General features: G+C 40.4%; 1 protein-coding gene across 2 annotated transcripts in view; it reads left to right on the top strand.

The window, feature by feature from the left end:
* Positions 1–14,454, top strand: part of CEP162 (centrosomal protein 162) — a 2,095,315-nt gene that overhangs the window by 565,614 nt on the left and 1,515,247 nt on the right. For both annotated transcript variants that reach the window (XM_044066152.1, XM_044066151.1), the window contains exon 12: positions 8,674–8,956. In XM_044066152.1, the coding sequence (XP_043922087.1) occupies positions 8,674–8,956 (283 nt within the window). The remainder of the gene's footprint in view (positions 1–8,673; positions 8,957–14,454) is intronic.

Raw genomic sequence — 14,454 nt, 5'->3', positions numbered from 1 at the left:
GCCTGTCAGATATTGGCTAAGGCTCTTGCCACCCCATAGTGCCTTTTTTAGGGCAGGGCTCAAATTCTAAACCTACCCAGAAAAAAAAAAAAAAAGGAAGAAATTGTAATAGGGCTCTCAATGCTCCAAGTCTCTATCTCAAAAATGCTGCACGGAGTCTTTCTCAGTATATGAACAAACACATGACCATCATATTGGGTGACTTCAACTACCCGAATATAGACTGGGGAACATTACCAAAGCCCTAACTTTCTAGCCCAACGGTTCCTGGAGTTCATAAAAAATGCCATGAAAATATACTAGATCTCATTGTCACAAACATGGGGACAAAATGCTCACCACGGAAGTATATATCTCATTGGGGTGAGATCTCAATAAACACTCTCATACTGGAATCCACATCCCACCCCCACCCCAAACAAAAGACCATAGTGAAGAACTTCTCTAAAGCAAACTTCACACTCACTGACTGGTTCTATGAACACCTCCAGGACTGCATGGATCAGGCAATCCCAAAAAAAACAAAGACTCTTTCCACAAAAACGTCCAGTCTGGTCTGGGAGCCCAGCCACATTAACAAACACACAAGATAAGGAGAAAGCTTTATTACATAGAACAAAATCCATAAAATCAACTAAGGCCAATTTTGAGAGAAAAATTGCCATGGATTCTCCGGACATCTCAAATGCAGGTGAAAGCTGCTCTCTCTAAAGCTAAAAACAGCATCATCAATGGGACGGATGGTGTCCCTGGTGTAGCTACATCGAGCCAAATAGGGAAACCCGCATATAAGGCAGGCAGCTGTTCTCAGCCTTACCACAGACAGGATACGTGGCGGTGGCGAGTGGTAACGGCACGGTCCCCTGACTGTGTGCCGGTGGGGTAACGGGTACTGGTAATTTAACAAGTTTAGTCAATAAGGCTAATGGTATGCCAAAGAAAGGAGTGGATAAATGCCGAGCTGAGGGGACTAGACAGGGGACTTGCAGACATTGGACCCGACCCAGGAGGCTGATGTCAGGGAGAGAACTTGGCTTTGTAGTCGACCTTTCTTCAATTTAGTCCAGAATTGATGAGACGAGGAGGCAGTCCATATCCTTGACGCCTACCTTGCAAAGGTTGACACAACACCGGGTACCTTTGTAGTATTGTAGAAAACTTAAACTGGTAATGTAGAAACCCATATGTCACAAAAAGGCTTAAAGAACAGGTTAGAGACTGACTGAGTTGTTGGCGCTGCCCTCAAGTCCAAGTCGTCACAAGTGGTGTCCCACAGGGCTCGGGTGTTTTGGCATTGTTTGGCATCTACTTCAGTGAAGCATTCTTGGACATTGTAGGAGGCTGTTGACAACATTTGCAGACACTCGCAAACTGGGTTGCTATAGATGCATGCATAGTGGAAGATGCATCGGACAAGATGCGGAATTGGAACAGATATGCAGACCCAGGCAAAAGAAGTAAAAAAACAAAAAGTATAGTCATAAACCGGAAATAAAGAACCCCTTAAGCTCATATAGGTGGCAATCCACTAAGCCTAAGGCACTATATCAGGGACCTGGGGACCAGGATCCACAGACTTTTTCTTTGACACATTGGACTGCCTGTGGTTGAAAACCTACATTGCCCACCCACATCATAGAGGTTCACATCACATCTACCTGTACATCACTTCCCTTCACCAGTACTCTTCAGACTGATAGTACAGTACACTTTACCCGCCATACTGGATGCATCAATGCCAGATATAGATCGTATTGTTCCTCACCAAAGCAATCCTCCAAAGGAAATTAAGGAAAACAAATCCAGAATACCAAAGATTGAAGAAACTCCAGAATCTGTCATAAGACACTCCCAGATGCAGCTCCAGCCTGTGTGCTCTGTCAACCTGAAGGCCAGCAAATACACTCACCCCACAATGGACATGCAACACCAAAATAAAAATCCACAAACAAGGCACCAAAAGAAATCCAAAAAATTGGAGTATCTAGCGTGATATAAATAGGACGCATGATATGATAGATTTATGCTGTCATGCTCAGATTTATCACTCAGAGACTCCCCTTGTGAAGGCTAGAAAATCCCGGTCCATGTGAGGCAGAGCACCTAGACCTGTCTCTTTCAGAAGAGGATACCACTCTGGAATGGGATCTGGGGGCAGGCTATTCATATAAAAGGGCAAGGCTGGGCACTTAATTTTCTAAGCTTATATGGATTATGGGGCTATTAGCTAGGCTAAACTACCCTTGAATATATGCAGATAATCATGCAGGTTGCTTGTGCCCTGCAGGCAACCCAGCAGCTGAGGGTATATGGTATGGCCCTACCTCTCATCTCTGTTGGCAATGCAAACACCTGTATCACTTCAGTGACTGTTCTGCACATACAGGCCCCATCATGTAGGGCAGTAATGGTTGCCATCATGTGGAGGTACACTGCTATTGGGTGTAAGTCTCTACCTTGACCTGGAGCATCAGCAAACCAGCTGGGAAGGTAAAGCCGTATCCATTGTCACCTGTCAGCTTCATCAAGTGTCCAGCGCACTACTTAAACTGTGGTTGTCCATGCTATAGTCAGGGCATTATACCTGTATGCATTGGAGATGGCTATCCTTGCTGGGATGATGGTCTGATTCAGGACATTTTTAAAAATAACTTTCTCCTGCTTATCTGTCAGCCATCAGCTTCCTTACATCCAGGTAGCTATCAGGGATTTTTATCCATTTACCCTAGCCCTGTCACATGCCTGATGGCTGATGTACAGTCTGCTGAAGCAAATCGTGCAGTACCAGACCAGTGACAAATCAATGCTTCACCTTATGCACCAGTTTCATTTACATTTCTCCCTGTTTTTTGGCAAACCTAAGCACTAACCTCACCCCTTTGGTCAGTGTTTGTTTTATGACATCTGTGATGCACCTCACGGCAGTAGTGGACCATACAGCCACCATCAACACCCCCTCACTGGATAAGCAAGCAGATATTGATTACTTACTTCTTTCTACCTCTCAGGTGGCTGCACCAATAGATCAAGCCACTATTCAAACCTAGGTTTTCTGAGTTTTAGTTAGGCTTCATCCCTCTACACCACAGAGACAGCAGCTCAGGCCATTTCTGTGTAGAGTCTTAACTCTACCTTAGAGCAGATTCGTCTTTGTTTTCTGAGTCTAAGCATTTTTCTAATTTCCAGAAATCAAATCTGCAACCCTTTCAGATGGAGAATTTTTTAAAGAACCCTCCTGTATACCAGAATCACTAAATTTTATCTTCATGAGGACAAGATTTAATTAATGATGGATGTTTTAGGTCACATTATAAAATAAAAGTCCGTTATCTTGCCAAATGTTTTGTAAAGCACTGAGATTCATGTTTTCAATATTGCTGACAATTAGCCAATTGAATTGGTTAATTTATTTTACCACCACAAACAGTGCCAGGGTAAGTTTACTCAAAACAGTCAATATCAGAACTCAGTCACTCTCTCATATGAAGAAATTCCAGTGATACTAACAAAAAAGAGAACTTTCAGATTCTAGACTGTGTTGTCCTCATGTTGCCATTTGTAGAAAAAGATTTTCTGTATTGCTTTCACAATACATCGCCAAACCAGGTTATCTCCTTCTCCCTCCTCTCCCAAAAGGTTGAGTACAGTCGTTTTGTTCTAATGTTGAGGAGCACATTATCAGATCTAAAGGTTTAGTAAATGTGGTCTCTTCTGAGAAAAGGAAACATGTTAAAATTGTTAATTGTAGTTGCAGATAGCATTACAGTGATTTACATATGACTTATAAAATGGATCTAGTTTTTAAGAGTCAATTTCCTGTGTGACAAATATGTACTGCAGTGCATCTTAGTCTGAATATAGCAGTTCTCCTTTGTTGTGTTTGATTTGTACCTTCTTGTGTGCTCCATACATATTATATTTGACTCTGTCATTGTATCAGTATATACTACAAGGGATATATCAAAGTGATGTGCAATAAATCATGAGTTATATGGTTGATCCTCATGGGTGTCTCTCAAGAAATTCCTTGGAATTTTGCCTTATTTTTTCCATGCTGCTTTTATGGAGTCTTCACTCAAAAAAAAGACCCAAGAAGTGTTCAGGTATACATAATGTATAGTACCTCAGTATGAATAACCAATCCAAAACACCATCGAGGAGTGAAAATATAGACACTCAATTTATTACACAGTTTAGCACATACAAGTTAAAACAGCCGTTATTCGTGCACTTTCGTCTCAAATACCCTCAGGACTTCTTCAGAACTAATAATGACCATACAACGATAATTACTGATGTATATAACACTTATGTCATGTGATTTGAAAAAAAAAAACATTTTGGTAGGTTTATAAATGAATATACTATTAATAACTTTATTTTATAACAGTAAACCGAAAAACTGTTAATACCAAAACATTATAAGCAAAAATGTTTTATGATCCTATAAATATGTTAAAAACTTCTTGAACTCTATAAATATTTATATATTTAAAAATGTAAAAGTAAGCAAGCTGAGAGGAATGTATGGAATAATGAAGTCTATAGTTAATATAAAACAGTTATCAAATAAATAGTATAAAGGAAGTGACATAGCATAGCGTAGTCTAGTTATTAGCACAGTTTGCTTGACTTGTAATATTTCAGTGTTTTTTTCAAACTATGCACTGCATGTTATAGTATGTCACTTCCTATATACTATTTATCTGATAACTGTGTTTTTATTAACTGTGAGCTTCAGTATTCTGTTCATCCCTCTCTGGCTGCTTACTTTTAAACATTTTTAAATATATAAATTTTTATAGATGTCAAGATGTTTTTAACATATTTATAAGACCATAAAACATTTTTGCTTAGAATGTTTTGCTACTAACATTTTTTGGTTTACTATTATAAGATAAATTGTTAACAATATATTCATTTATTACCCTATCAAAATGTTTTTTTTTTAATCACATGACAAAGTTAGTGTTATATAAGTCAGTAATTATTGTTGTATGGTCTTTATTAGTTCTGAAGAGGTCCTGAGGGTATTCAGGACGAAAGTGCATGTATAACAGCTGCTTTAACCTGTCTGTGCTAAACTGTGTAATAAATAGTATATCTATATTTTCACACCTTGATGGTGTTTTGGACTGGTTATTCATACAGAGGTACTGTGCAAAGACCTTCTTAGGGCTTTTTTTCTTGAGTTAGTTTTCGCAGCCCGAGCGGTCGCGGTGGTGCAGCGGTTAGCATTGCCGCCTCACAGCAAGACGTTCTCCGGTTCGATTCTCGGCTGGGGTGCCTTCTGTGCAGAGTCTGCATGTCCTCCCTGTGGTTGCGTGGGTTTCCTCCGGGTGCTCCGGTTTCCTCCCACATCCCAAAGACATGCAGTAGGTGGATTGGACACTCTCTAAGTTGGCCCTAGCTGTGAGTGTGTGCATTTGTGTGTGCCTTCTGTGGAAGGTTGGGCGCCGGGCTGGCAACTCGGCACCATAAAACTCCACTGCCAATCATGAGCGGACAGATGATCCGTTGTGACGACCCCTAACCGGGAAAAGACGAAACAAGAAGAAGACATTGGTGTTTTGGACTGGTTATTCATAGAGGTACTGTGCAAAGACCTTCTTATGGCTTTTTTTCTTGAGTAGTTAGTTTTTGCAGCCTCTGGACCTGTTTCATTTTGGCTTTCTGGAGTCTTGCTACACTTACAAGAGCATGTCACTCTTGTTTGCACAGAGAACTGGGTCATATCTGGGCTGCTTTGTTGAGACATCTTATAAGCAGGTGAACTGTTGGAAAGAACTGAAAAGCAGGCATGGATGAAGTGTTTTACGTAGTGTAGTGAGTACAGCCCAGGATGCTGTTTCATTAGACATTGACAGGGTTCAGGTATACAAAATTTACTTGGTTAGCAAAGACAAGAATAATGATCAAAGGATAGAAGGACAAGAGACTGATTTGGAGTTTTGCCATAGCATTTCAGCAACCTTTAAAATTGTATTGATATTTTTTTGCAACATTAAATAAGCTGTCATAAATGTGGTATTGGTTTAATTTTAAAATATTTTAGTCAGTTTCCTTTACCTTCGTGTGCTGTCATAATGCCTACTCTGTTGTTTCTATTGCATTACACTTACTTACCCAACTCATATACACTCCTGTCCTGCCAATCTTTCTTTTATTTCTTACCACATATATTCTTGCCTATCTTTATGCATATCTTGATCTCAAAAATTTTCTAAAGTCTTCCCAGTGCTGAATCTGTGCAGTGTTAAATGAAAAATGTACTTCTATGTTATTACTGATATATTTTTGATAATTCTTTTATAATTCTATGTTTTGTTACAGCTTCTCTAAATTTATTTTCTGTGGTTTCTGTGAAAATGGTCATCATCAAAGTAAAGCTAAATCTGTTTGACAAAATGGAAATAAAATGAAAAACTACTGAATGCAACAGTCATGATCTTATCTCCACAGAGTTATCAGCAGATTATGGATTGCTACCTTTCTTAGTAAATCTATTGACTTTTAATAGCGGTCCTGCATTCAGTCTACAATTTCATTCACCTTTCTTCTAGAACCTCATTTAGCTGCATTGGCAGTCATTCTCACATATGATTATTTTTACAGACGTCTCCTGAAACGCCTAGTAGTCATCATTATAGCTTTAGATGGAAAGTATTGTTTTTGATATCAACTTAAAACTGATTTGTTTCTTCCCTGAGGCAATTGTTTGATGTATCTAACTTGTTTTTCACCTGGAGCTTTGATAATTGTCATTGTGTTTTGGTCCACCATCTACTTTTATAGGTATTGACTGTTTTATTAAAGAAGTGTTGTGAGTGGGTAGTCTTGTATACAAAAAGAGGAAGTTTTTAATGTTTTGTTATCTGATGGAAGTTCCACTGAATTAATTAAAGGAACAAAAGCACTTAACTGGTGAATTGAGGTCCATTGTCTTCTTCTTCCAGCAAGAAATTTGTGGTGATTTGTTGGTTTATTTTGGTTGTGTCTGCCTACCATCTGTGTTTTTCAGATGTGTCATTTAAGCCATTAATGACCTAGAGGGTTATGCCATAGCATACTGTTGATATTGGCTATCTATATTCTCCTTTATTTGTCATCTCCATTCTCCACCACTACACTGGCAGGTGGTGCTAATATATATACTTTGAGGTTTATGAACAAGCGTGAAATGTGCTTTTTTTGTTGTCACGTTTGTCTTCCTGATGGCCCATCAGAGTAACTTGAGAGAGCTGTTAGTGTTGATGGGATCATCTTGGTCCTCTCCAGAGAGACCATTCTTTTCAAGAGCAACATTATATAGCAAGCTAAACAGTTTAAGTTAACAATAACATTTCTAGCTTTGTCCTTAAGACCAGCTGCAGATTTTATATCTTAGACCTGAAGATTGCCTTCTACTATTGTGGGATGCAGAAGGCTTAGATTTATGTTGAAATGTGTCTTGTTTTTCATACTGAAGCCTTTCCTGACAATTAGATAGTAAAACTGATCATTATCAAGCAGGTAATATTCTGTAAGCTAGCCTTCTTCAGATACAGTGGTGAGGTGCTTCCAATATGGTATACAACTCACCGAGCCATCCATAGCATCTCACTGATGACCACTTTTAAGGTTTATAGGTGTTTACTTGGCTTGCTAGTCCAGAAAACTATTAAGGAAGCTAGTCCAAATTCCTGGTTGTCATAAACCAGTGTCTGGTAAAGTGACTTTGCTCAAGGTCACAAAATAAGCAAATGTGAGGGAATCAACCCTTCTACTACAGGAAGCAACTCATTAGCAGCTCATGCTTTAACCCTCTGTGCTAACTGCCTGACGTGTGCATTAAATCCATGGCACTGCTAATTGCAAGTCTAACCCTCTGTGCTAACTGCCTGACTTGTGCATTAAATCCATGGCACTGCTAATTGTAAGTCAGCACTTAGTCTTCTGTCTTTTATGGCATCGTAGTTGAGTGATGATGTAAGGCAGTGTGGGACTCTTATTCTCCTCTGTCTGTTAAGCATGTAGACATCCATCATATTCACTGAGAATGCCAAACACCTATAATTGTGAGAGTAGTGAGCTATTTGGTGTTCCAGAAATATAAAATGCTCTGTTGTTATCCAAGTTGTAAATGTGGTGTATGACTTGCATCAACACATCTTTCCTGATATCTAGAAATCCATTCTTCAGTCATAAAGCATACAAATTGCTGTTAAAAAAGTTATGATGCATGGGTCATAGGAGGAATGAATCTTTGTGAAATCCACCAAGATTCATTTTTCCACTGGAGCTTCCAGATTGTGACAGTAGCCTACAGTACAATACAATTTCTAGAAATTATATTTAGATAAGTAATTTGCCTTCATTCTGCCTTTTTTGATTCATACATTTGTAAGTTCAGTAAAATTAGAATCAATAGATAACCTCTACCAACAGAAGCGGATTAGTATGAGTTCAGCTACTCTAGCAATGATTTAACTAGTAACAGAATTTGACTCGATAGTCCATCTTTTATCAATATTTTCACAATGCTGCCTTCAGCATGGCATAAGACCTAATCATTATTTCAGTTACATTTCTTCAGTTAAGAATTAACCTATTTTTTTTATTTTGTCAGCTTTTAGCTTAACTATTTCATTGATACTTTTGAGAGCCTCACTCTTTATGCCACTCCCTTTGCAGTGAATTTGAAGTGGCAGTTGAGGAACCACCTGAGATCTCAGATAAGCTGCAACAAGATCATCGAAGAAGCAGCATTTCAGAACAGGAGAAAGAGGATCACCATCCAAAAAGTCATAAAAAAGAAGTATTGACTCCACAGGACAGTGTTGAAGGAGAAAGTGCAACTGTCAAAGGCAGTTTTCAAAAACAAGATGATCTTATGAGTAGGAGAAATTCAGACACTTGGCAAAATGAAGTATTTGGAGATTCTGCTGTAATACCTCAGAATTCCAGAAACCTTAAGGTAAATACAGTTGACTGCAGTTCTTCAATGCTCATACACCTAATTTTCTTGACACTGATGTTAACTTGCTGACAGTCTAAGACACTGCAATTAACTGATTAGGGAAATTACCAAAGAATTATCTGTAACATGTATGCTACTCCATAGTTTGGTACTATGGAGTTAAAGGTTTATGGAGGGTTGTTTTGAGAAGAGTTTGTGAATAATAAAATTAAGACTAGTATAAATCCCATCTCTTGCTTGAAGATACATACAGATCCGATACAGACATATTTCTCAACCTCTTAGCACAAGAATTCTGGACAAAGCATAAAATAATCTGGGAACAAAACCCCAGAACTGAGACAGAATTTAAATACAAATCTTTAGAAGGTTACTAAAACAACAGGTTTTGCATTAGCATGCATTTCCTGAAGACTATGAAAACTGAAACTTAAATGTCTGTAATTATTTAGTGACTTCATTCCTCAATGATTTGCCAGAAAATCACAAATTTTGAGGAGAAAACTAAAAATCTGAGACAAAGATCTAAATGTTCTTCAAGATTCTGGACAGTTGTGAGCTATGGATAGAGGTTACAGAACAAAGAATTGAATCCTAGTTATGATTTTAACATGTTACATTCTTGAGTTAGTGCTGGAATGGTTAGAATGGAAACCCTCTTCTGGTTTCAGAAAGGCATAGATCACCCTTCAGTGTTGGGATAGGTATCTTTAGAATGCTGTCAGCTTTTTTTATGCTTTTAGTCCCTCTCTGTAACCTTAATTTGCCATGACACACCTGTTGTCTATGCTTTCCATTCAGTCATATTAACATAGCACTGTTGTGCAAGTTGAACTTACCATAATGCTAGATATTCATATGATCACTGCTGCAGTAGCCTTGGCTATATGGGTTATATCCTGCCAAGGATATAACAGCTGGCCAGCTCCTAAAGCTTTAGGACACCTTCCACATGCCCAAACTGTCAAGCAGCTCATGCTGAGCTGACTAAAAGTCAAGTTTAGGTGAGAAGCCCTTCAGAGTTTTCCTGCCAGCAGGGATAGGGCTGAAAGGACAAGGCTAGGAATAACAAAAAAATAAATGTTCACACCCTTGCATTAAAAACAGATGAAAAAGGGGATATAGGGAGGGAGGAGATACTGCAGCAGTGATCATTCAAACATCTACTGTTATGATAAGTTTAAATTCCACAACTGTACTATGTTCATCATATTGATCACTGCTGCAGTAGCCTTAGCTGTATGGGTAGACTACTATAGCTAACTGTATTTGTGAAGTGGTAGGAGAAGGGTCCAGGAGCACCTGAAGAGTGGTCCTAACAAACCATGATCCAGACCTAGAGAAAGAATCCAGCTTACAGTGCTTTGTAAAAGTATTTACAGAGAACCAATACTTCTAGAATCCAACTCTTTCCAGAAAGCCATAGAAGAAGCCAAGGTTCTTTTAGAGTCGGCCTTGACTGTGCCCTGGAATGGATTTGTCATGGTGAGTATAACAAAATGTAATAGCCTTAGACAACCATTTGGAAATAGTTTGTTTTGACACCAGTTGCCCCATTTTATCCTCACAAGAAATGAGCAATTGATCCGATCTGAAATATTTAGTTCTGTCAACATAATGCCAGAGTTGTGTCTGGACATCCAAGTTATGGAGTATCTTTTATCCCTCATTTTTAGGTTCAGGAAAGAAAACTGGGAGATGGCTAGCTTGACTTAAAGTAAACTCTGATACTACTGTAGGCATAAAAGAAGGAGTAGTTCTCAAAGAAACCCCACCCTTGTGGAAAAAGAGGTAGAGTTGACTCACTATAAGAGTTTGCAACTCGGCTACCCTTCTTGCAGGGGTTAGAGCAATAAAAAAAACTGTTTTCCATGTTAAGAACATCAACTCGGGCAGATTAGCTGGTTCAAATGGAGCGTTAGTTTCTCTAACAAAAAAATTAAGATATCAAGGACTGACCGCAGGTTTATTTGGAGGCCTCTTATGTAAAACCCCTTTCAAGAACATTTTGACATGCAGCTTCCTTGAAAGAGGAGGATCCAGAGACAGGCTGAAATGACCAATAAATGAACCTTAACAGAGGAATAAGAAAGGCAGTAACTCAAACAAATATTGTAAAACCAGAGAACAACTAGCCCTGAATGGTTGCTGGTTTTGTTGTTGGCACCAACTAGCAAACTTTTTCCATTTGCTAATATACGATTTTTTATTAGTAGGCTTTCTTTCCTCCATTAGTACCTGCTGGATGTCCTCAGAAAACAGGTGCCTGAAAAGAATTAAGACCCTTATCACCCAGGCAGTCAATCTAAGATGACTGATGTTGGGGTGTATCATATACCCCTGTTGTTTTGTGAGTAGATCCATTCTGTGAGGAAGTTTGTGGTAATTGCTTCTGGCCATTCCCAAAAGAAGGGAGAACCATGGTTGCGTGGACCAGAAGGGTGTCACCACAATGATCTTGGGAGATTCCTTCTGAATTTTCAGAAGTACCCTAAATATTAGTGGAAAGGATGGAATGGCATGCAGGAACATTCCTGTCCAAAGAAAAGGCCTTCTTGCATGGAGTCCTGGAACAGAATTTTGCTAGTTATTATTCAGAGAGGAGGCAAAGAGGTCTGCTTGAGGAACTCCCCACAGATGGATCAAATCTTGGAAGACCTCTGGATCTAGGTTTCATTCCTGAGGGTCTGCCCTGGTCCTGCTCGGTTTGTCTGCCACACAGTTTTGCTCTGGTGGAATGTAGGATGTCTATAGAGTGAGCTTGTGCTGTGAAGCTATATCCCAAGCTAATATGGCTAGCCTGCAGAGGGGATATGATATGGTTCCTCTTTCCTTGTTGATGTACCACATCACTGTGGTATTGTCTGTAACCTCTTGACAAGGTCACATGGTCCAAAGATGGTTCAGAGAATTGAGCGTCTTGATCAGGGCAAGTAATCTCCATGATGTTTTTGCTTGTGTCTGTCCTCTGTGTTCCATCCCACCAGCACTTTTATCTCTTCTGAAAATGTTCCTCAAGCAAAGTCTGCAGCATATCTGGTAACTGACTGCTTTGGAACAGGAAGGTAAAAGTGGAGACCTTGATTTAAGAATATCTGATGTTCATCGTGCATACAGCTGGAGTCATTACAGATGGGTTATCCTGCCGTCAGGCGGGTCCTCGGTTGGCCGAATTCCAAAGTCTAGGTCCGGCGTCAGTTGTCGTCACTTCTTCCCTGACGTCAGTGCGGCAGGGGTATAAAAGAGGCAGCCGATGCCATCTTCTTCAGTCTTTCTTGCCGCACGGTGCCCGAAGCAGAAGCAGTTCGCAAGTGCCGGTCGGCCAGCTCCTGAGATTTACGAAAATATTTCAGCCGAAGTCTTCTTGAAAGCTAAGTACCCCGTTGGGGAAACTTTTCTTGCCTCAGACCGATGTCAGACAAAGTTAATAATTGCATTTCATGTGGGAAGCAAATACCGCATAAGGATTTCCACTCTTTCTGTATACCTTGCTTAGGCCCAGACCACGACGTCTTGGCCTGCCATTTGTGTGCCAGATTCAACAAACGCACTATTAAACGCCGGGCGGAGTTCACCCTTCACTGTTTTGGTAAAAAATTTAATTATATTATGTCGTCGGATACTCCGACTCCAGTTTTGAGTAAAGGACGCAAAGATAAGGACCGACATTCGAGGTCCGCACCGACTACTGACACCATGCTAAGGCCTACTACCGGTTCTCTGGTTCTCAGCGAGGCGCCTACGCAGCCCCTGAGTATCGATGACACAACATTACCGGTATCTTCAGTACCCAAGGTCGCAGGCTCCTCGGTCCCCCTTCCTGCTACAGATACCGACGCCACTCTTGGCGGGGAAACAGGCCTGCCATTTCTCAAGGTGTCTTCAGGCCTTCCTCCTTCTCTATTAAAGCTTTCACTAAATCTAAAGCAGCCATGAAAACTAAAAAACAGGGACCTCAGACCCCCTCTCAAGGCCCCATGCCTAAAAAACAGATGCACAAAATGGCTGAGGATTTGATTACTCTTATCAGGGGTTCTCAACCCCCCTCTGTCAAAAGGCCCAGATTAGAGGAAGACTACCCTTCCTCAGATCAAGCCTCTATTACCTCTGAACATTCTGAGGACCAGGATTATGCTTATTCTCCTTTCGAAGACTCTGATGCAGAGGAGTCTATTCCCTTGGTCTCCCCCCCTGAGGACTACTCTTTTGGGGAAACCCTACATACATTGAGGGAACACTTTCACTGGGAAGGCCAAGATTACTCAGATTCCAAGAAAAGGCTCAGGGATTTTCTCTTGCTTCCCCAGCATAGGCCCCTGGCTATCCCTCCTGTTTTAGATATATTGGATGATGTGTACACAGAAGCCAGCCTTAATCCAGATTCTTTACCTCCAGCTCCTGTTAAACCAGACTGGTATTACCGGGTTCCTGATTCACACCAGTTCCTATACAAAAGCCATACTGCTGACCCAGAAACTATTTCACAGGGCCCCAATGGAATTAAGGCCTCTACTGCTAAAAACCCATTACCTTCCGAGAGAGATTCCAGAGCTTTAGAAAGGTGGGGGATAAAGGTGTACACCTCGGCCACTTTAACCATGAGGGCATTAAACTGTCAGTTCCATATGTTAAAGTATCAACAGTTTTTGTTATCTCAGTTGAAAAGCAAAATGACACAACCAGAACAACCAGATTTAAAAGAGTTGCAGGATTTGTTGCATGGTGCAGAGCAAGTGGGTAAACATACCTTGCAGTGTGGTTTTGATGCTTTAGAGGCCTCATGTAGAGCTGCTGTTACGGGATCTGTTATACGTAGGCATGCTTGGCTCAAAGAGCAAGCCTTACCAGATCATGTCAAAGCTAAATTATTAGATGCACCTCTTCAAAAAGATGTATTGTTTGGTGTTAAAGCTGAGGAGGAACTAAAGAAAATGGAGGAAAAAGCGAAATCAATGCAAACAGTGAAAGATTTCCTGCAGGTACAACCTCCACGTTTCAGCAGAAACTGGCCTTCAAAAAATTGGTCCTTTCCAGCCATGGACAGACCTCAAAGGGGCAGATACAGACGCCCAAGGGGTAGAGGGCAACCTCAAGGATCTTTCACAGCCAGACAGTGGCAAGCACCAACCCCAAGAGGTGGAGAAGATAGATCACAGTCATTTAGAAAACAGACACAATGACTTCCCCCTTCATCTGCCAAGCAAAGCTTTAATGGCAGCACCTTTGGGCGGAAAACTGGCATTATTCTCAAAAAATTGGCATGTTGTTACAAAAGACAAATGGATTCTGGACATTATAGACAGAGGCTACAGGTTCCACTTTCACACCCTTCCAAAAATGAGAGGCATGCCAAACCTGCCACAAAATCAAAGGGCAGAGGCACAAAAGCAAATTTCAGCTCTCATGGACATGAAAGCGATTCAAGAGGTACCTGCAAAAGAACAAGGTCAAGGGTTTTATTCCAGACTATTCCTGGTACCAAGGAAAGATTGGAG

Source organism: Protopterus annectens, chromosome 1.part0, assembly GCF_019279795.1.
Source record: "Protopterus annectens isolate FY-2018-M chromosome 1.part0, PAN1.0, whole genome shotgun sequence".
Taxonomy (NCBI): Eukaryota; Metazoa; Chordata; order Ceratodontiformes; family Protopteridae; genus Protopterus; species Protopterus annectens.
This window is presented reverse-complemented; position numbering and strand designations above follow the sequence as displayed.